We start from the raw sequence: 23,190 nt of genomic DNA on the forward strand, positions 1-23,190 counted from the left end.
CAGAATTAGGACCGAGCGGGTACTGAACCGGGAAAAGTCAGACATTGCCTTAAAGCAGATCCAAATAGTTCATCTTTGAGGACGCTGGTGGACCAAAGAGAACCGCTGTCCGCTGAAAAACCTCTTCCCCTCTCCCTCCCACACTAGCTTGTTGCTGGAGCAACTGTGGGCGTCACCAACAAGACGGCGGAAATAGCACAAAAAGATACACGTCTCCAGCTCACGGAGAGATCCGTTGCGCAGGCGCATTAGCTTTCTCTGGCTGTAGTTCTCATTCTGTAGTTATATTCTGCGTCTGCGCATTACTTGTTTCGTGCCTTGGCCGGCCTATACGCCTGCGCAACGTAGCAAATTGGGGAGGGCGGGAGCTGGGCTACAAGCGGTGCGCATGCGCCGACACTACATCCGGTGTGGTCGTCGGGTCCGCTAGGAGTTTGGGGTACGCCGGCCGGAATATCGAGCGTGTAGTCATGTCGGCGTCGGTGTTGTCGGTCATCTCGCGGTTCTTAGAAGAGTACTTGAGCTCCACTCCTCAGCGTCTGAAGTTGTTGGACGCGTACCTCCTGTATATACTGCTGACCGGGGCGCTGCAATTCGGTTATTGTCTCCTCGTGGGGACCTTCCCCTTCAACTCTTTCCTCTCGGGCTTCATCTCCTGTGTGGGGAGTTTTATCCTAGCGGGTAATGAACGATTCTATAAGTGATATTAGTTATAATGTGTTACTTTGATGCGTGCTTTTATTCCCACAGTACTCGTCTCTATATGAGACCACCGCCTCGTGAAGTTGAGAGAGGAACCTGCGTTGCCCTTTTTGTGAATGGGGAAATTGAGGCACATTCAGGTTGTCGTGCCTAATACCAAAGAGCCGCCGAGGAGCTGGGATTAAATCTGGAAACACCTTCATGTTGCTGTTCAATCTGGTGATCCACTTCACTTCATATTGGTCCATGGAAAACTCCCAACTTTCACTTAGCTTTAACACAACTTTGAAGTTGGTAAACTTATAAAATGGAAAAGCCAACTCTGAAGCTGTCATTTCACTATCCTGAACTCAGTTTTCACTCACATAGGTCTACTTTAGCTCTATTATTCTGATTCCCAGCAAATTTGATACCTTGTAGACTGCTATATTTAATGAGAGCTGACTGTCCCCATATATTTTTGCCAAAATCTGACCTTTCTTGCTCAACAGGGATTCACTGAATACTGAGTCCAGGCTTGGCCCAGGGATTGTTGGCCAGTACATTTTATAGGTGGCTACCACATGAACTTTTCCAGTCATGGTATCACCTGCTGCATGACTTGGAAAACATGCCAAAATTCATTTTTTTTTTCCACGTGTGATCATCAACAGTCACATTGTAAATTGTATTTTGAATCTCATACAAGGTATGGTAAAAGCTTTGGTGATACACCTGGTATATGTTTCTTGTCCTCAACGAGTTTACAGTGTAACTGGGGCATAGACAAAATACAGCGTCTGGAGACTTCATTTACAGTGGAGTCTTAATTACAGCTTAAAGTTAGAAACCTATAGAATGCTTATTACACATTCAAATTGCTAGTTCAGACTCATGCCAGAGATACTCTACCTTCTACTCTGTTTCTCAAGTTAAGATAAGTCTAAGGACTTAAGGACTAGTTCAGTAAGCCTGGCCTGGAGTTGCAGAGTTAGCCTGTACATCTTTGAATTTTGGCTTAGATGACCAAGACCTGGTTCTCTGTAGCAGCATCCTGGTCTACAGGAGTTTATATGTTACCATCATCAGATATACTACCCTCTTTGCTCTAGACTCCTCCTTCCTCCCCTAAAATACTGTTCATGACTAAGAATTTTATTAGCCAGACAGGAGAAGGAATCTTTTAATTTTATTTATTTATTTATTATTTCTTTGGCCCCCACGTGGCATGTGGGATCTTAGTTCCCCGACCAGGGATTGAACCCATGCCTCCTGCATTGGAAGCACAGCATCTTAACCATGGGACTGCCATGGGACTGCCAGGAGAAGGAATCTTGAGAATGTCTGATTTTGTTTTCCAGGTCTGGAAAGAGTAGGAATAGGGCAGGGCCTAAAAGGTGATTTAAAAAAAAAAAAGGCTTCTTTGTGCTGAAGTCACCCTGGCTTCATAAGCTTCTAGGGTTAAGAATGACTTCTCAGGGCTACGTGGAAGCGTGGTTTGCAAGGAGAGTGGTTGTGGACTGGAGTTGCAGATGATTGGTGTGATAAAAGTCAGAAGATTTTTTGAGCAGATAATTTTTCCAGTGCCAAGTCTTTTTTTTTTTTGAGGCTGTTGTAGCTAAAGTTGAATTGGCAGACCCCCTACCCTCCTCCTCAATGAGAAGTTGATGGCCTGTCATTGAAGAGAATGCCTAGTGAAAGGGCACTTTAATAGTGAGGTCCTTTTGGGGGATTCTGGTGTCCGTAGGTGTTGGATAATTGGTAACTGGGCCAGGGAAATGAAAGTTGCTTCAGGAAAAGAAGGGATTCAAGACAATTCAGAGTTGCTCAGGAAGGGTATCGTTTGCATTTCTTTTGACAGACTTGACCTTACTGAAGCCACTGCTGCCATTTGTTAGCTCAGATCCTCAACTGGATACTGTTTTTTAAAAAATGTTTTGGCTGTGTTGGGTCTTTGTTGCAGTGTGTGGGCTTCTCATTGGGGTGGCTTCTCTTGTTGCGGAGCATGGGCTCTAGGTATATGGGTGTTAGTAGTTGTGGCACACAGGCTCTCTCTCGGTAGTCGTGGCACGTGGGCCTAGTTGCTCCGCGGCATGTGGGATCTTCCTGGACCAGGGCTTGAACCTGTGTCCCCTGCATTGGCAGGTGGATTCTTAACCACTGTGCCACCAGGGAAGCCCTGGATACTGGTTTTAATGGGAAATTTTAAATTTGGAGTTTATCCTTTGTTCTGGTTGTTGGGAAGGGAAGGCTTGTACTTATTTATAGTGCTGAGGTTTCTAACTTCCCCGAGTTGTGTTTCCTATTGGAAGAGAACGGAGGAGGCCAGTTTGGCTGAGAAAGGGAATTGTAGGCGATTACCTTGAAGGATTAGGTAGTGCTGGATGCTAGAGCTTTGAGTGCCAGGCCAAGGAATTTTATCCTGTAGGTAATAGGAATGCATCTAAGGATTAAAAAAAGTTTTTTTTAAAAATATTATTTATTTATTTATTTATGGCTGTGTTGGGTCTTCATTTCTGTGCGAGGGCTTTCTCTAGTTGTGGCAAGTGGGGGCCACTCATGGCAGTGCGTGGGCCTCTCACTGTCATGGCCTCTCTTGTTGCAGAGCACAGGCTCCAGACGCGCAGGCTCAGTAATTGTGGCTCATGGGGCTAGTTGCTCCGTGGCATGTGGGATTTCCCAGACCAGGGCTCAAACCCGTGTCCCCTGCATTGGCAGGCAGATTCTCAACCACTGCGCCACCAGGGAAGCCCCGGATTAAAAACGTCTAAAAAAATGTTTTAGATTTAAGTAAAGGAGTGACTTAAAATTGGTGTTAATGTGTAGGATGAATTGGAGGGAAAAGTTCTTTAGCCTGGTTCCCTTAATTTCTTTTTTGGCAGTCTGTTCTCTTCCATTCCTTCTGCATGTGTTATGTAGCATATGTTCTTTGGAAATTGATTAGTACATTTTAAACCGATGTAGGATACTATCACATTTTTTAAAAAGCCTGGTGTTATTTGGGCCTGATGAAAATGGCCTGTTTTTTTCTGTTCCTCATGACCAGGAACCTTAACCATAGTTTCAAGGAGACAGAGGTAGAAAATTGCCATTGAGAAATCTTTTTTTTTTTTTTTTTTTTGGATCAACAGTTTAAAGTGTAGTAGGCTTTGAAAGGACTTCAGAGATAAAATATTTTTCTTCTTTCAGACAGATTTCAAACATCCTCAGCAGCTGACTGTTTATCTTGTGGTTAGATCTCTCTAGAGGAGGACATCTGTCCCTTTTTCAGAGTAGTGTGTCAGTGTTGGCAGCCCTTCTGGTTTCCTTTTTTACCTAACTGAAATCCCTCTTTTTGCTCATTTAAAGTGCTATTTTGGAGGGATGAGTGGAAAACAATAAGACTGTCCTTAAAATAAATCTTTGATCTTGAAATCAGTTTTTAAGTCATTTCACAACTTTGGTCTATTCTGTTTTCTAATCTATATGAAATATTTACAGATTAAAAAAAGTAGTTTTGTTCCCCCTAGTTTACAAATCCAAAACCAGTTTGAATCTGAAAGGCAAGGAGGCCTAATTCAGAGTGTTTTCTATCTCACGGGAGATCTTGGGCTGTGTGGACTGGGGTCCAGCATTTTTTGGAAATTATCTATTAGATTTGTGGGCCCATAACTTATCCAGGAGATTGGAAGTTTGCCAGCCTTATGCCTGACAGTCCTGTTTCTAAACCTCTTTCATATCCATTGCTACCTCTTCATCCTTTGTCACTCAGGCTCCCAATATCTCTTATCTGGGCTACTGTAATCTTCCTTATTGATCTCCCTCCAGTCCATCTTCCACTATGTTTGCAGGCTTGATTTGACTTGCAAATCTGATTGTGCTACTCCCCACATAAAATTTGTCTGTACCCAAAGAGAAATTAAAAAAAATTTTAATGGCATAGAGGGTCTTTGATAATCCGGTCCTGGCCACATCTCCAACTTCATCTCGTCTCCACCTCCTCTGTACTTTATATTCCAGCATTATTGAGTTAACTTATTATTCCCTGAACATGCTGAGATGTCTTAAGCTATTTTACCTTTGTTTGACTGCCCAGAAAATTCCTTCACTTCTCAGCCATCTCAGCTCAAGTGCTGCTTCCGTTTGAACCCTTCCCTGGCTCTTCAGATTTAGGTCTTTCTCCTGTATTCCTATTTCACTACACTGTAGTGGTGCAGTGCTCTTTTCATCTCTGCATCCTCAGTGCTTAACACTGTATGTTACATTGTGAGCATGCCTGTAATAAGTTAAGGAATATTGAGCTATTATGTGCCAGGTTCCCTGCCAGGGTACTGAGGATTTAACTGTGGAACACGCAGACATGACCTCTACTCCCACAGAGTTTATAATCTAGTGGGAGATGCTGACAAGTAAACCTGGATATAGTGCTGTGATGGAGAAGTATTGGTGAGAATAGGAACACAAGTAGGCACTCAACCCTGCCCAGTGGTCCTATAATACTTCCCTGATATGTTTGCTTTTCCAAAATATGCTTCATATTTTCTCTCTTCACTTTCATCTATATTTTCTCTTTTCCTTTATTCTCAGTTGATGATCTTGCTTTATTTTTTTTTTTGCTAAAAAAGAAATCCTTTCATCTTCCTACCAAGGAATCATAGCAACCCACCTACACATGGACCCCCTACTCTGACTTATTTCCTGTAATGGTGGTGGATATATCTCTTTCCTATCAGAGGTCAGTTTCTTCACTTGTGCAGAGGATCCAGCCTTCTCTTGCTCACTCAGGGACTCAGCTTCTGTAATCATCCCTCCATTCTGCATCATTAATTTCTCTCTAGTGGATCATTCCCATCATACATACATGCTCTAATATCGTCCAATTAAAAAAATTAATTTGACTTTAGATACCCCTTCAGCTACTATTCCATGCCTTTCTGCTCCATCATCACAGAATTCCTTGAAAGAATAGTTGTCTAGTTGCTGTTTCTGCTTTCTCACTGTCCATTCATTCCTTAACCTACTCTTGGTGGTCTGTCCTCACCACTACAGTGAAACTGCTCTTGCCATCTTGCCAGATCTAATGGCCATGTACCTCACCTTGCCTGAATGCTCAGCAACATTTAGCACTTAACATAGTTGGCTGCTTCCTTCTGAGTGAGTGAAGTACTTTCTTCTCAAAGCTTTTGCAGCGCTACACTCTCCTGCTTGTTCCTTCTCACCTCATTGGTTTTTCCTTCCTACGGTTTGTGCTAGGTGCTTTTTGGTCTGAGGGCATGGTTCTAGACCTCTTCTCTGTATTTCTTTCCCATAGGTGAATTTAAATAATGTCTATATAACTACAACTACCACATTTATATTTTCAGTTTTGACCTATTCCCTGAATTCCAAATTAGTAAGTCCAGTTGCCTACTTGACATCTTCACTTGATGTCTAACACACAACTCCAGATTGAACCTTCCGGCCTAGCCATCTGCCTCTTTGCTGGTCAGTACATGGTGTCAACTTTGGTTAAGTTGTTGAAACCACAAATTTAGAAGGTTTTTTTTTTTTTTTTTGGCTGCTCGGCCCGTGGGATCCTAGTTCCCCGACCAGGGATTGAATTGAACCTGGGCCCTCGGCAGTGAAAGCTCAGAGTCCTAACCACTGGGCTAGCAGGGAATTCCCTAGAAGGTTTTCTTGATTCCTTGATTTCTCTTATCTCCCACATCCATTACATCAGCAAGCCCTGTCTTCCCCAAAATACAGCCTGTATCTCTTGACTTCTGTCCCTTTTGACTACCATTACCTGAGCTCTTTGGCTCCTGCATGACTCTTCGGCTTCTTGAACTTTGCACACCATTCTCCGCATTGCAGTTCTACCATCCTTAAAAATTTTAGATCAGATTATTTTATTCATCTGCTCAAAACTTTGAAATATTGCTCCATTGTACTTAGAACTACATCCAGACTCTTTACTGAAGCTTACAAAGCCCCACTGATTTGGCCCTTGTCTCCCTCTTGCCCTTGATCCCTACATTCTGGTCAGTCTGACCAAGATTCTTGCTATCTGGAATGCTCTGCCCCTAGATCTTTGCATGGTTGGCTCCTGTCTTTCAAATTTTGGTCTTAAATAGCACCTTCTTAGAGAAGCCTTCTGTGACCACCAAATAAGAAATAGCTTCCCAGTCACTCTTTTATGGCCTTGCTTTGCTTCATAGCACATATCACTACCTCATATTTCCTTGTTTAGTTGTTTTCTCATTTATTATGTTTCTCTCCATTAGAGTGTAAGTTCCCTGGGAGCCAGACTCTTGTCTGTCTTGTTCTGTGCCATAGTCCTAGCACCTGGGACAGTGCATGGCGCATAGTAGATGCTCAGTAAATATTTTGCTGACTAAGTGACTATTTAAGGAGATAAATTAGAACTGCTAAAATGGAGCAAGCTGCCTTAGGAGGTAGTACATTTCCATCTTTGGAAGTGCTCAGGAAGGACTGAAGGATCTTTTGTGGAGGAGCTTTTTGAACAGGTGTTCTTTGCCTTTTTTGAGAATTACAAACCGTCCAGAGCGTGTGTTACTGATAGAGGCGGCATATCCCTGCATCTGAGGGATTTGCTGCCTCTGTCAGTAACACAGGCTCTGGATGGTTTGTAGTTCTGCACCTGGGAATGACTTACCAGATTGTGGATATGGTGAGTATACTTTGGAACTATTCCCAGCTGATTCATGCAGCCTCCCCTGGCATGCCCATATCCACCACCTCTTGGGTATTTTGTGCATTAGATGGGGTGTTGGTCTTTAGGACCTTCAGGGTCCTTTGCAACTCTGTGCGATTCTGATTCTTATGTTGTCATTGAAGCAACTTGGGTTACTATGATTATGATAATGATAACACATCAATTCATTTCTTTGTGTACCTTAATGGGGAGCTTCTCTTTCCTTTTGTCCCCTCATATTTCTCGAAGCACCACTCTACTCCCATCTTCCACCCCAATAGCCCCTGTTAATCGTGTTTGGTGTCTCTTCAGATATTTTCCTAGATTCCAACTAAAATAAATGAGAAAATAGTGTGTGTGTGTGTGTGTGTGTGTGTGTGTGTGTGTGTGTGTGTGTGTGTATGCAGCTTAAGAGAAATCTGAAAGGGAATAATATTTTTGGCTTTTTTTCACTTAATATATCTTAGACGTCTTTACTGTCAACGTCTAGCAAATTAATCTCATTCTTTTGAATAATTGCATGGGATTTTATTGCATGTCTGTAGTGTAATTTACTTAAGTAATCCCCTTGATGTCATTTGGAATGTTTTCACTTTTTTTTTTTCAACTTTACAAACATGCTGTTAGAATGCCTTTGTTCTCTAAGATAAATTCTTTACTCAAAAGACATTTAAAATATAATAGATGTTGCCATTGCTCTCCCAAATGGGTGAACCAAGCTATACTCACCACAGTGGGATTTTAACTGGTCGCCCTTGCTTCAGCAGTGTCCTTCATATTTTGAAGGGTTCAGGTGCCTGAAAAGATCCGGGGTTTTTCCACAGTGTTTGCATGTTTAAGCATAATGAAGACTCTGTTGCCATGGCGATGGACTCTGGAGAAGTAGTCTTTTTTTAAAATTTATTTATTTATTTATTTATTTTTGGCAGCATTGGTTTTTCGTTGTTGTGTGCGGGCTTTCTCTAGTTGTGGTGAGCAGGGGCTACTCTTCATTGTGGTGCATGGGCTTCTCATTGCGGTGGCTTCTCTTGTTGCAGAGCACGGGCTTTAGGTGCACGGGCTTCAGTAGTTGTAGCATGCGGGCTCAGTAGTTGTGGCTTGCAGGTTCTAGAGCACAGGCTCAGTAGTTGTGGTGCACGAGCTTAGTTGCTCCACGACATGTGGGATCTTCCCGGACCAGGGCTTGAACCCATGTCCCCTGCATTGGCAGGCGGATTCTTAACCACTGTGCCACCCGGGAAGCCCAGTCTGGTAGTTCTCTGACCTTTGGGTTAGATATCAGTCTGTTGCCTTTTCTTGGTTAGTGATGGAATGGATGCTAGCCTGAAGCAAATTTGGGTTAAGTAGTGTAATCATTTATCACAGGTATAAAGATATTTTGGAAAAGTGTATTCCTAGAGCTTTCTTTTCATGTCAAATGGTGACTGTGGCTATGGTGTCAGGTTGGAATCTTCAACGGTACAGAGTGTGGTAGTGGAGAGTTCTCTGTCAAAGTCATGTAACTTAGATCTCTTGCCTTTTTTGAGACAAGCAGCTTCTAGAACTTTGAGATCAAAGATTATCTACAATTGTGAGGTCCTCATGGATAAGCATCTCTGCTGTCTAATATACACATTCTATTGGAAATAATTCACAGTTTTATAACTTTTGGTCATTCAGTCTAGCCCCTTTGTTACTGCCTCAACTGCATCCTGATCTAGGTATAATTATAAACTTAATTCAGGCGATAAGAGAGTTCTAAAGATTTTTTGGTTTTATATCAATATCTTTTTTTTTTCTCGGTAAGGCTTTGGTTTTTAGCCTAACTCTGAGAAGTTGTATTGTTCCCTTAAACAATTAACAGCATAAAATTTGTGTACAACTTGAAGAACTTTTAAATTCACCCTTTTAGCCACCACCAGATTAGGATATAGAACATTATCAGTACCCTAGAGGCCTCTCTTCCTGCCTTCCAAGTCATCTCCTGTGAACGATAAAAAAAACCACTGTCCTGATTTGTATTACTGTAGATTGGTTTTGGCCAATTTTAAGCTTTATATAAGTAGAATCATAAAGCATGTATTTTTTGGCATCTGGATTGTGTTGCTCATCGTGATATTTGCTGAATTCATCCATGTTGTGAAGTTCTTTTTCATTGCTATATGGTATTCTGTTGTATGCATATGCCATAATTTACCCATTTTACTGTTGTTGTTTTTTTTTTTGGCTTGTGGGATCTCAGTTCCCCAACCAGGGATTGAACCCGGGCCCCTGTCAGTGAAAGCGCTGAGTCCTAACGACTGGACACCAGGGAATTCTCCCCATTTTACTGGTGATAGACATTAGATTGCTTCCAGTTGGGGGCCACCATGGGTATCATTCCTGTACGTGCCTTTTGATGGACTTATGTGTCATTTCTGCTGGAACAGAATTGTTGGGTCAGAGGGTATGTGTGTGTGCATTAGTCATACTTGTTTCATACTTCTCGATAATCACTTTTGTGTTTTTATTCTTGTACAGTTTGTCTGAGAATACAGATCAACCCACAAAACAAAGCGGATTTCCAAGGCATCTCCCCGGAGCGAGCCTTTGCTGATTTTCTCTTTGCCAGCACCATCCTGCACCTTGTTGTCATGAACTTCGTTGGCTGAATCATTACCATTTACTTAATTGAGGCGTAGGAGACTGGAAGAATGTAAGTGATGATCTTAGTGCTTGTCACATAGTGTTGGTTTTAGAAACAGAAATCGGAGGGGCTGGTTTTGATCATGGTTGTCAGAGTTCCCATACTGTTGATAAGATGTTTGCAGAGTTTTCCATAGTGGTCTGCAAAGTATGTGTTAATACCGTGATTCATCAGTGCTGCTGCTCTTGGTCGTTGCCTTCTCTTCTCACTGTTCTGCAAATCATTAAGATAACAGAAAATGAGAGTTTGCTTGTAGCTAATACATTAATTTCTGCACCAATAACTCCATGAAAATAACTCTGAGATCTTGGAAGAGACATAAGTTGTAGGTTTTGCTTTTAGATTTGCTCTATAATTTTTTTTCCGATTTTAATCTCAGATGAGTTCAAATGCTGGGCCGTTGTCCCTGTAGTAGTACCTAGTATAGTGCTTACACCTGATAGACATCCAGCGTATGCCGAATGAATGACGATGGCTGCTTGCTTATATATGTGCTAAGTTAAAAATTAATGGGAAAATTGGATTAGCTTGGGAGAACACTTTAACATATAGGATGAGGTGCCATGTGGTCATTTGCCAGTTTTCTTTTTTTAGCAATAGAGCTCTTTTTTTTTTTTTTTTTTTTTTAAGTAAACTGATATGGAATCTCAGCAGTGGAGCCGAGTTGTTCTGATTCACAGAAGTTGAAAAGCCCTCTTTGCTTGTGCTCTCCATGTGTGGTATGCTCTCCCCTCCATCCTTCCTTCCTAAGCAGAATCCTAAAAGCTCTGAGAAGTACTTGACTCTCTCTCTCCCTCTCCCTCTCTCTCTCTCTCTCTGTGTATATATATATAATTTTTTTTTTTTTTTTGGACGTGCTGCACGGCATGTGGGATCCTAGTTCCCTGACCAAGGATGGAACCCATGTCCCCTGCCTTGGAAGTGTGGAGTCTTACCCACTGGACCGCCAGGGAAGTCCCTTGACTCTATCTTAAAACTTATTTTATATATGAGAAAACAGAGGTCCAGAACAATCCAATGGCTTTCCCTGGCCACATAGCTAAGTGGAAGCAGCGTAGTGCTTTAGTCCAATGGTGCTCTTGGCCTAGTGCTCTTTCAGTATCCCGCCCGTGTTGCTCCCGATGAATGAATGCACTCTATTCTTTGCCTTTCTCCTACAAAATTAAATGTTGCTATTACTGGGGTAGAGAAACGAGAACCTTAGGAAACTGACCCTCTTTGGGGGAACGATATCCCAGGACCAACCTCTTTCTATCACAACTTGGAAAGCTATCATTTTTGTACTAATCAGAAATCTAACATAAGAGTTAGAGCAACCATGGACAAAGTGAATGCAATAATGTGACAAGGACTTTACTTCAGTTTCTAGCAGTTACTTAATATATTACATAAATCCTTTCCATAGATATTGTCTCAAAAGCAGTACTGTTAGCTCAGGTAAGGTTTCATTTTTGGCAGTGGTAAGTTGACACAGGTGGTTTATATCAGTGAAAGAGACTGTGAACCACTTCTTTCTACTATCTTAATACAGTTGAACTTTTTGGAGACCCAATCAGGACTTGAGTTGTTCCCCCATGTGCTAGTCAATGCCTTGATCCTGGGAACACAAAGAAAAGTAAAATGTGGCTGCCTTCAAGCAGTGAACAGTCTAGAAGGGGAAAAGGGCATGTAAACATAGCAGTTAGAGCCACACTAAAGACCTGAACAAAGTGCTGTGGCGGTCCGGAGAACTGGGCCGCCATGCCATCTGGGAGCAGAGGCCGCAGACAGGGCGCCTGACCAATGACAGCTTCTTGAGTACAGCTGGAGAGTTCACTGACCAGCACTGACCTGCGAACATCCTGAGTAACCCTTGGGCTCTGATAGTAACCTTGCTGGAAAGGTCATAAGTCTTCTGATTGCCCTACTCTAAATTTCTAGTTACTTTTTCTAGATGAGTCACATATGCTTTAACAAGGGGACAGAGCAAGCCGTTCAAGGATGTTTGTTCTCTAGGATCAGGGAGATACCAGATCATGAAAAATAATTTCCTAGGGCTGTCGTGCCTGGAGGAGGACTCTGCAGCAGAGAGGCTAGTATTTCAAAATCAGAGACAAAAACAGAGACAAAAAAGCAAGCTCAGCAGAAACTGCGTACTGCAGACCCTATTAACGTTCTAGGGCCACCTGTTCAGCTGGGAATTATGGGCCCAAGGTATAGCACAATCTTCCAATCCCAGATTGCAGTGTTAAATCATTCTATAGAGAGTATATTCGTAGTGAAATCCTTCTGTCGGGGACTCCCCAGGGGTTTTTTCACAGAGATCATTTGTGAAATGATCACAGTTTGACGTATACTGTACTGTCCTGCCCTGAATTTTCAAACATACATTTATTGGCCCTTTTTCTGTGCTTCTAACTTAGTTCTATGTGCAGTGTGCTAAAACACTTTTAAAATGGTTTTCGAGTGAGTTTTCAATATTTATATCAACTCAGAAGGTAGAACAAAACAGACTGAATATTCTCCATATTTGACAAGTATGTTGAGAGTTGGGTATAAAAAGAATAAACATCTATAGCTTACTGCTCTTGTGTGAATTTGGGGGTGACGTTTAAAACCAGCAGCTACTATGAAAAAGCACATCAAAAGAAAATGGCACTGAGTTAAAGAAATTTATTCCAGGAGAACTAAGGAAGTTAACAGATAGTGAGTGCTCGCGTGGGCCAGGCTTTAAGTCTTATTTTATTTTCGAAACAACCTTATGAGGATAGGCTTGGTAATTCCACTTACAGATGAGAAACTGAGGTTCAAAGAACCTTGCTGGAAATCTTTTAAGTCTAATAATCCAGTCTGATGTCAAAAAATTTTTTTAATATCTATTTTTGCTTAAAGTTGCTTATTATAAAGTATTTGACAATTGCAGAGTTAAAGAAATGTGTTTAAAAAGTTACCACAGGGACTTCCCTGGCAGTGCAGTGGTTAGGGCTTTGCCTTCCACTGCAGGGGGTGCTGGTTCGATCCCTGGTCAGGGAGCTAGGATCCCACATGCCTCGCAGCCAAAGAACCAAAACGTAAAACAGAAACAATATTGTAACAAATTCAGTAAAGACTTTAAAAATGGTCCACATCAAAAAAAAAAAAAAAAGTTACCACAGTTATTTTTATTACCGTCCTTTCCTTTATTACTTAACTTTCTTTGCTTGTATGACAATTTAAAAAACACAGAAAAGTACAGAGAAGAATATAACAAACACCGCCGTGTATCCACCACCTGGAATGAACAGGTTTTGAACAAATTAAGCATTGTAGATTGAGCTGAAGTTCCTTTGAATCCCTCCAGTCCCCATTCCTTCCCTCTGCTGTAAGACTTGACCGTCTTCATAGCAGTTTTGTTCAGCTAGGACTGTTGTAAAACCTACATCTGTTAACACAGCCTTTTCCAAACTTCAGACTTTTGCGGCCTCCTGAAAATATGTCCAGAGATGGCAGCGTGAGAAACCTGTGGTAAAAGTTAGCTGTTCAGTTGGCAGCACTGGTATAAGTGGCTATGCCAGTGGTCAAGAATAGACTCTTAGGGGTTTTCCCGGTGGTGCAGTGGTTAAGAGTCTGCCTGCCAATGCAGGGGACACTGGTTTGAGCCCTGGTCCAGGAAGATGCCACATGCCGAGGAGCAGCTAAGCCCGTGCACCACAACTACTGAGCCCGCGCTCTAGAGCCTGCGAGCCACAACTACTGAAGCCCGTGCACCACAACTACTGAAGCCCGCACGCCTAGAGCCTGTGCTCCGTAGCAAGAGAAGCCACCACAATGAGAAGCCCGCGCACTGCAACGAAGAGTAGCCCCTGCTCGCCGCAACTAGAGAAAGCTCATGTGTAGTAACGAAGACCCAAAATGGCAAAAATAATAAATAAATAAAATAATAAAAAAGAGAAAAGAATAGACTTACAATGTTTTTTAGATTATCATAAAAATGAAAATGCAAATAGATAACTAATAAGAACCTGCTGTATAAAAACAATAAAATAAAATTCAAAAAAAAAAAGAAAATGCAGGACTTCCCTGGTGGCGCAGTGGTTAAGAATCTGCCTGCCAAGGCAGGGGACATGGGTTCGAGCCCTGGTCCAGGAAGATCCCACATGCCACGGAGCAACTAAGCCCGTGCACCACAAGTACTGAGCCTGTGCTCTAGAGCCCGTGAGCCACAGCTACTGAAGCCCTTCCACCTAGAGCCGGTGCTCTGCAACAAGAGAAGCCACCGCAACGAGAAGCCCACGCACTGCAACGAAGAGTAGCCCCTGCTTGCCGCAATTAAAGAAAACCTGTGCGCACCAAAGACCTAACGCAGTCAAAACTAAAATTTATTAAAAAAAAAATGAAAATGCAAAAGTGAAAAATGCTCCTAGTGAGCTTCTGAGTTGGGAGAATCCATGCACACCTAAAGTGATGATCAGTGTTTGGCACTTAGGTGGCAGTAATCTATTTTGAATGAATGCATTATATAGAAGTTCAGTAGGTTTGAATATTTAAAGATTTACATACTATCTGTAAATATTTCCTGTTTTGTTTTTCCATGTCTCCTTGTGAAATTCTTTTCAGAAAATGTCAGCCTATCTCAGGTGTTCTGAAGGGAAATGAAGAAAAGAGGGACTTAGCTACATTGGGTCACAGCTTGGGAAGGAAAGTTCCTGTTGACTGGGCCCTGGATCAGAGGGAGAAGTGAACAGGGCTTCGACAAGGGGCAGACTTGAGCTTGGAAGTATGCTTAGCCTGAGGGTGATTGTTTGCCACCAGGTTGTGCTGAAACCTTGTTAGTGTTGCTTTGTTTTTATGGTGGAGGCTGTTCTCCCACAGGTCTTTAAAAATTCGTAGAGTTTAATCCCGGCTGGAGCGAGGGCGCTACAGGGCTGGGCAGAATATAACTGACAAACAGTACTATTTACAAACAAGCAGTCGCCAGTTGGCTTTTTGAATTCATCAGTAAAGTACTGTAGTAATATAGAAAGTTACCTCTGGAAGGGGATCTAAATGTTATTTCTTAGGCGCTACTGCCTCCCAGTGGCTTGTACGTTTCATTGCTGAGAGAAGGTACTACAAAGCCCAAGAGAAGCTGAGTTTGGGGGAAGAAACCACAGATACCTTTGTGATAAAACCAAGTTTCTTTCCAGTCACAGGAGGGCAGCAGAGGTCCAAGCGGGCCTAGGTGTTGGGTGGGCCTTGCTTTACATTCTGGCCAGAGGTGGGCGGTGTTAGGCACAAAAGAGCATGCAACCTTTGTCACCTAGGGAAGACCAAGTGCACGGTGACCCAGAGATTGACCTTTTATTTCCTTTTCTGATCTGTCAGTTTGAGAGCTCCCTTTCCGGTTTCTTGTAGACCTGTTTTTGCTCTCAGCATGACCTCCTGCTGGCAGTCATCTTTAATTTTTTTGGGTGGGGGGGTTAGTTTCCATTTCATTTTCTCTGTGACATTTCACCTTATATTGAATTAGGTTTAGCCACCAGATAAGTTCTCAAAAAGGGAACTACTCTAAATTTGTAGAAAGTATTTTGAGTTGGCATAATCTTTTCTCAACCCCCTCTTTTTTCCTGGTTGGAGGGTGAGATTCTTTACTTATTCTTAAAACCTTGAACTGCTTATTTTATTTACAAAAAACCCACATAATTGATGATTCTTGAATTGGTGATTGTGCTCTATTTGGTATTTGGTTCATTTAAAACTACCAAAAAAAAAAAAAGAGAGAAAAAGAATAAAAGAGAATATCAAGTAGATTTGTGTTTTTTTAAAAAATTTGGCCAAGCTTTGCGTTTTGCGGGTTCCTAGTTCCCTGACCAGGGATGGAACCCGGGCCCCGGCAGTGAAAGTGCTGAGTCCTAACCACTGGACCGCCAGGGAATTCCCATAGATTTGTATTTATGAAGTTCATTCCCTGCCTTAGTTTCTCTAGCCTTGCAGCTCAGATGATTCCGACTGCAAGTCATCCTGCCCCCAGGTTGCATAAGACCCTCTTCTTGGGGCCCTCATGGTCCACTGTGCATGCCCCTAACGCTGCACTTACCACATGGTTATGAAACCATTCATTTTCCTGTCTCTCCCACTGGACTGTTAAATTCCCAGAGGGTGGGGACCTCAGAGCTTAGCACAGGGCTAACGGTCACAATGCATGTTTGTTGAATGAGTGTATGAACGAATAAATCATTTTCAGCTGCAACAAAATGCTGTGTAAAATAGCTCGTGCTAAGACACAAGGAAAGCGCTGGGGAAGAAAGATGCCGAGGGAACAATTCACACGAGGGACAGTGGAGTGGGGCACGAGTGTGAGGCTAGAAGTCGGAAGACCTGTGTTGTAGACTTTGCTGTGTTGTTAACTAGTTGAATGGAGAAATAAGCTTGTCGTTGAGCCCTAATTTCCCTATGTGCATAGGGAGGGGATTGGCCTGGATGGTCATTAGAGTCTCTTGCAGCTGTTAAAGCCTCTGATTAATAGTATTCATGATAGTCCCATTGTGTTTGAGGAGGATAATGCTGTTTGCGTCGATCCTCAGTTGAGCTTTGCTTTTTTTCTTCTTCTTGCTTTTTACCTTCAATTGTTGCTTTTTATCCATATTACCAGGTTTTCATCATCCATCAGAAGTGCGATTGTCTGTAACAAAATGCATGGTGTTTGTATAAGGCCTTTTACAAAATTAGACAACATTTATCAAATGTTTTACAGTTATCACATAACCAGGCTTGCAGGACTCACACTCCACATGCACTTTAAAAAAAAAAAATTATTTATTTATTTATTTATGGCTGCGTTGGGTTTTCATTGCTGTGCACACGCTTTCTCCAGTTGTGGCGAGCAGGGGCTACTCTTCGTTGCGGTGCATGGGCTTCAGTAGCTGTGGCTCGCGGGCTCTAGAATGCAGGCTTGGTACTTGGGGTGCACGTGCTTAGTTGCTCGGCGGCATGTGGGATCTTCCCGGACCAGGGCTTGAACCCGTGTCCCCTGCATTGGCAGGCAGATTCTTAACCACTGTACCACCAGGGAAGTCCCCACATACACTTTACACACATCAACCCACGTCATCCTCATGGCCCACCCTGTGATGGAGGTAGACAAATAGTAGTGTTCCCGTTCTGTACATGAGGTGATTAAAGCTTGGTGAAATTTAAGTTGACTTGTCCAGGGCCTGGAACTAATAAGTGACTGAGTGGGAACTCGATAACAGATACTTTAACTTCACACTTTTATATTCTTTCCTCTCTATTATGTTCAAAGACTTTTGGATGATGAATACATTTTATTAGAAGGTTTCCATTAACAGTATTAAGCTTGCTTCTCTTTTTTAAATGGGAAAAACTTAGGAGAGGTTGATAAGAAAGGATGAAGACAGGCTATCTAAAATGTTTCTGCAAAGTTGGTCATCTTTAGTATGATCTGGAAGAAGTGGAGGAGAATGCAGATCAGGAGACCCGACTTATTCCAGAGAGGGTGACCCTGGGCCGGTGCTGTCCAGTAGAACTTTGCATTGTGCTAATCTAAGTCTGCACTGCCAAATACGGTAGCTACTAGCCACGTGTAGTTATTGAACATTTGAAATGTGGCTAAGTGAGGCACTGAATTTTTCATTTTATTTAATTTTAACTCAGCTTAAATAGTCACCTGTGGCGTGGTATTGGACAGCACAGCTCTGGACAAATCTGTCAAACTCTCAGGTGACGGTTTCCTCATCTGTAAGACTGAGAGGATTGGACGAGCTGATCTCTACAGCTCCTTTCATTTTCAGATCCGTGCCTTCTGAAATTGTAGTGATTCACATTGAGCTCTGAACCTAGAGTTTCTGCAGAATGGTCTTTGATTCACATTTTCTCTAATTTCAGTTTTAATTGGGTGACCAGGATCTAGGATGAGATGGATTTGAAGGAAAATCAGTATTTGAGCATATCTGCTCAGTGCTGGCGTCTGAATAGAGATGGTGCTGGGGAAGCAGATTCCAAACAGAAATGACCCTGTCTGGCATCATCTTTTGTGTCTCTACAGAGAGTAATTCTTTTTAACAGTCCTCTGTGTTGTGCCTTGCTTTCTCTTAAGATGATGAGAACAGGCTGATCGAATGGTGCTGTCTTTCCTGCTTGTGTGAATAGACTGAAGAAGTCATGCTAACTCTTCTCAGTAGGTGTCTTCCACTTTGCATGTCTTGATATCAGGGGAGGAAATTTTATTTGTCAGTTTCCTGAAACCTTTATCCCCTGCTTAACAGTTGAAATCATTCTTCTGAGCTGGTGAATAGTCCAATTTTGTTGAGCTAATATTTCAAAGACTCCTAGAACCTCTGCTTTTAGAGTACTGTCTGGTAGATATATTTTTGCCTTAAAAGAAAGGAGCAGATCTATGTAAATAGGAATTTTCTGAAAACCATTGTCAAAGAGATTTACTCTCATGAGTCATTTTTTGCCTTTTAGTTGGACCAATCCCAGTGTCTTAGATTAAGATGTTTTATTGTCATAGGATCTCAAAACTTGACTTTTGTACTGAATGAGGATTTCTTTTATAATTCTCATTGTGTCAGGCTCTTCACTGAAGTGGCCCTGTGCTCTATTCCTCTCTCACCTTGGCCGTTAGAACTGTTGTGTTGTATTAGTTCATAGTCTGTTGTCAGAGAGTTTGCTTAAGACATTTGATGGAGTGAATAGGTTAGTTTTAATAGGTCTGTTTGTTCTTATTTGGCACTGTGATCACTTTTGCTCCCTGTTTTTGCTCTTTGTTTTACATATTTCTCATAATTCCACTGATGCAGGAATGTTCTGCAATTATGTAGCATTTCTCTTTCATTGTTAGTGGAATAAAAGCAATCTGCCTAGAAGTCTAAGATCTTTCCTCTAAACTCTGATGCTAGAATCTCCAGGTCACCTGAACCAATGCACAAAATAAGGTGGTGCCCTTTCACCTACTGGTGTAGCCCAGCTCTTCTGAAACATAGTGTTTCCCAACCTTTCTCATCTTCACACATAGAAGATGACAATATTTTTATGGCACACTGCAGGAAAATGGGCTGCTTGTGGCTGGGGACATTGGGGCCCCTAGGGCCAAGGGGTCACCTGGCCACACCGTGTTGGAGCTGCTCTAGGTGGGCAGCCCTCCTAGAGGTGTGAGAAGGGAAGTCTGTGTTTACAGGGCAGGGCTGGGCTCCACCTCACAGCTTACAGTCAGTAGCATCTGACTCTGGCAGCTGTGTGGCCTCTTCTCATGGGGTTACTCTCCACCTCCTTCTTGCCAAAAATAATCTTACTGTTAAATGAAAACAAAATTATTTCTCCTGTTTTGGTCCTTCGTTAAATCTGAGATTGGGAGTCTTTCTCTGCTTTCTTTCGAATTCTTCCTTCTTCCTTCTTCCCCTCCCCCTACCCCACCCCCCAAACTGGAAGTTAGTGCTTTGTAAGCTTTCTAAATCCAGAAAAGCTCTTTAGGCTAAGTTGCAATCCTCTCACCACAAAGAGGGTTTGTGGATCAGAGAGGTCAGAGTGACTTATGTAAAGTCGTACAGCTAATTAATTGCAGAGGTGGCGTTAGAACCCACGGCTACAGTTCCGAGTCACTTATGCCTTCGTGTGCTTGGAATTCAGATTTGAGCATTAATTTCTATGGATCCCTCTATAAAATGTTCAGTGAAAAAATTCGCTTTATTCTGGTTGTTCTAACCTGGCTTAAATACTGTCCAGAATTTGGGAACCCCATAACTACCTTTGTCTTTACGGGTTTAGAATTTAGATAGGAGAATTCGAGACCCTGTCTGTAGCATATCACAAAACATTTTTAGAAACCTTGAGTATCTCTTCTTACCTTTCTGCTTCTTTCTTAAAGGTTCACTCTTTGGTTTCCCCTGGATAAGAAGAGCTCTTGAGATGGCACTTTGCTGGACACACGGATTTCCTTCAGATTTATGCTTGCTACCGACTGATTTGGGATGCGGTTGGAGAGCCCAGAGAGTTCCCAGGTTTCCCTGTCAGAACAACTTTGTAATGAGCATTTATTAGCATAGCCTCTGCCTTCCATGAAGTGTAACCTTTTTGCCTTCCAAATTAAAAAGCTCCATGCCACTCCTTCCTCTGCCTCTGGCTCTGTTTTTTGTTTTTCTTCTTTATTGGTATGAAAGTCTTTTTTTCCCTTCAATCCTGTGTGCAGAGCTCTTTAGGAGCTGATAACTTGTAACTGTGAATCTACCTCCGTGTTTTCATTAAGTGTATTTGAAGTTAATGACAAAAGGCAGGGCTGACAACCCTGGGAAACCACAGTCCTTTGTCTTTTCCCTGGAGCTGGTAATCCCTTACTAATCCTTCAATTGTTGCCGGTGGTTCCGCTCTTATGACACAATGCTTCCTGGAACTGCATCATTAAGCACTTTGTGAGAAAAGTGTGTGCTTCCCCATTTATATCTGTTTCAACGTGATTTAGTGGTGAAAAGGGAAATATGTATCTCTTAGACCGGTAAGAAGAGTGCCAAAAGTGGGATTTGTATATATGCTTATTTATAGGAGACACTACTTTCCAAACCACCTTCACAAATGTTCTCTCATTTTGTTCTTACCATTATCTCAGGGGTTCCAATCCGCATTAGATAGATGAAGAAATTGAAGCTCCGATTTGTAACTTGCTCAAGGTCAGAGTCCATGACACACTTGGGTGGAGCAATAGGTCTGCTGGCTGAAGTCTAGACATATTTATATGTATCGTGGTAGCAGCCCTATTTCCATCTTGGGTGCTATAGACAGGAAATAAGCTATGTTGAGGATCCCACTATTTAAATTTAGCTGACTGCTGAGATGGTGAGTTGTGCCCTAGAGGTTTCCCAGCTTGGCTGCACATTAGAATCACTTGGGGAACTTAAAAACGAAATCTCAATGCCCAGGGCACACCCCAGACCAATTAAATACAAATCTCTGGGGGTGGCAGCTGCACTTTGTACCACTACCCGGGAGATTCTAACGAGCGGCCAAATTGGAGAAGTGCTGCTCTGGGCTCTTGCTATGCAGAACGTAGCCTGTTGACCAGCAGTATTGACATAACCTAGGAGCTTATTTGAAAAAGAGACCCTCAAGCTGACCCCCGACCCTCCTGAAGCGGAATCTTTGTTTTAACGTGGTCAGCAGGTGATTCACGTTCATATTAAAGTTTGAGAAGCACCCATCCAGAGCAGAGGTTCTCAAATTTTGGTGTATCTCACAATTACCTGGGAACTTGGTAATGAACTTGGGCCTCTGTGTTTCTTAGCTCTCCATGTAACTCTGATATACACGAAAGTTTGTGAATAGCTCTAGATTAGGAGTCGGCAAGCTTTTTCTTAAATGAACGGCCTGGCAGAGTTCCAGTAAAACTTTATTCACAAAAGCAAGCTGTTGGTGCTTGGGCCATGGTTTGCCATTCGGAGGGATGCTAGTTCACTAAACTATGACTGAGTAATTGAATATTCTTTAAAACTTTTACGTACCCATTTTCTCAGCCATAAAAAGAAACGAAATTGAGTTATTTGTAGCGAGGTGGATGGACCTAGAGTCTCATACAGAGTGAAGTAAGTCAGAAAGAGAAAAACAAATACCGTTTGCTAACACATATATATGGAATCTAAAAAAAAAGAAAACAAAAAAAGTCATGAAGAAGCTAGGGGCAAGACAGGAATAAAGACGCAGACCTACTAGAGAATGGACTCGATACGGGGAGGGGGAAGGGTAAGCTGGGACAAAGTGAGAGAGTGGCATGGACATACATACACTACCAAACAGATAGCTAGTGGGAAGCAGCCACATAGCACAGGGAGATCAGCTCGGTGCTTTGTGACCACCTAGAGGGGTGGGATAGGGAGGGTGGGAGGGAGGGAGACTCAAGAGGGAAGAGATATGGGGACATATGTATATGTATAACTAATTCACTTTTTATAAAGCAGAAACTAACACACCATTGTAAAGCAGTTATACTCTAATGAAGATGTAAATAAAACTTTTATGTACACATTTGTACCTTTATCAGGAGGCTTCTGAATTATTTTTAGTGTAGATTGATAAACAGGTATTTTGAATAAGAAAAGCATCTGAACTTGAAGATAAATGGGTGGAAAACTGGGAATAATAGTGATAATTTCGTCAAGGAAGACATTACAATTTTCGGAGCCTCTAATATACAAACTTTAATGTATGTCAGTGTTCTTGAGATACATGGAGTAGATACTAAGCTCCCACTTAATTGGATTAGCTGTTATCTCAGAGGTGATTTACCCAAGCCAGTGGGAAACCTTCATCTTTGGTGTGTCTTTTCACCATTTGCAGTAGGACAGAAGCCTGTAGACAGCTTTTGGAGTCTTGAGTTTAAATTTAGTTAAAAGCTCATTACAACTCATTTTTAGTCTTCTGTTCACTTGTTCAGTGGTTCTCAACTCTACATGTAGGAGAATTACCTGTGAAACGATTCAAGTTTAAAAAAATGCATTACTACCGCCCCCCAACCACCAATTGAGTTTCTGATTCTCTTTATTTTTTTGGCTGTGCTGTGTGGCATGCGGGATCTTAGTTCCCAACCAGGGATCGAGCCCACGCCCCCTGCATTGGAAGGGTGGAGTCTTAACCACTGGATGGCCAGGGAAGTCCCAGAGTTTCTGATTCTTATGTGTTTTTTGTTTTTTGTTTGTTTTTTTCTTAGCTGAAGTAACTAAAGACGTGGTAGATGAGAGGCACTGAATCAGGATGGGTACTCTTTTAGTTCGATGCATCTTCCAGTCTGGATCTTTCTTTTTTTTTTGTTTTTTTTTTTTGCGGTACGCGGGCATCTCACTGTTGCGGCCTCTCCCGGAGCACAGGCTCTGGACGCGCAGGTCCAGCGGCCATGGCTCACGGGCATAGCCACTCCGTGGCATGTGGGATCTTCCTGGACTGGGGCACAAACCTGTGTCCCCTGCATCGGCAGGCGGACTCTCAACCACTGCGCCACGAGGGAAGCCCTCTGGATCTTTCTTAATACCCACCGGCTGTGTTGTGATGGTGCCTATCCATGGGCCTTACACCTGGGTGCCCAGTGTAGCATGCTGCAAGAGTGGATTTTGAGTACTGAGGCACAGGGTGAGCTGTATCCTAGCATCTTCTCCTGCCTCTAGCTCAGCGTCTTTACGGGGTGGGTTTATTTTCTGTGCTCTTTTGTGGGGCCGGGGGCCATTTGCCACACCAC

At 42.5% G+C, this 23,190-nt stretch overlaps 1 protein-coding gene across 1 annotated transcript; it reads left to right on the forward strand.

The window, feature by feature from the left end:
• The first annotated feature begins 370 nt into the window (after positions 1-370).
• Positions 371-20,083, forward strand: DAD1 (defender against cell death 1). The gene is made up of 3 exons (XM_065871614.1): positions 371-681; positions 9,854-10,028; positions 19,843-20,083. Exons 1-2 carry the CDS (start codon positions 471-473, stop codon positions 9,982-9,984), a joined length of 342 nt encoding a protein of 113 aa, XP_065727686.1. The 5' UTR covers positions 371-470; the 3' UTR covers positions 9,985-10,028; positions 19,843-20,083.
• Positions 20,084-23,190: the final 3,107 nt, after the last annotated feature.

Source organism: Phocoena phocoena, chromosome 2, assembly GCF_963924675.1.
Source record: "Phocoena phocoena chromosome 2, mPhoPho1.1, whole genome shotgun sequence".
Lineage (NCBI taxonomy): Eukaryota > Metazoa > Chordata > Mammalia > Artiodactyla > Phocoenidae > Phocoena > Phocoena phocoena.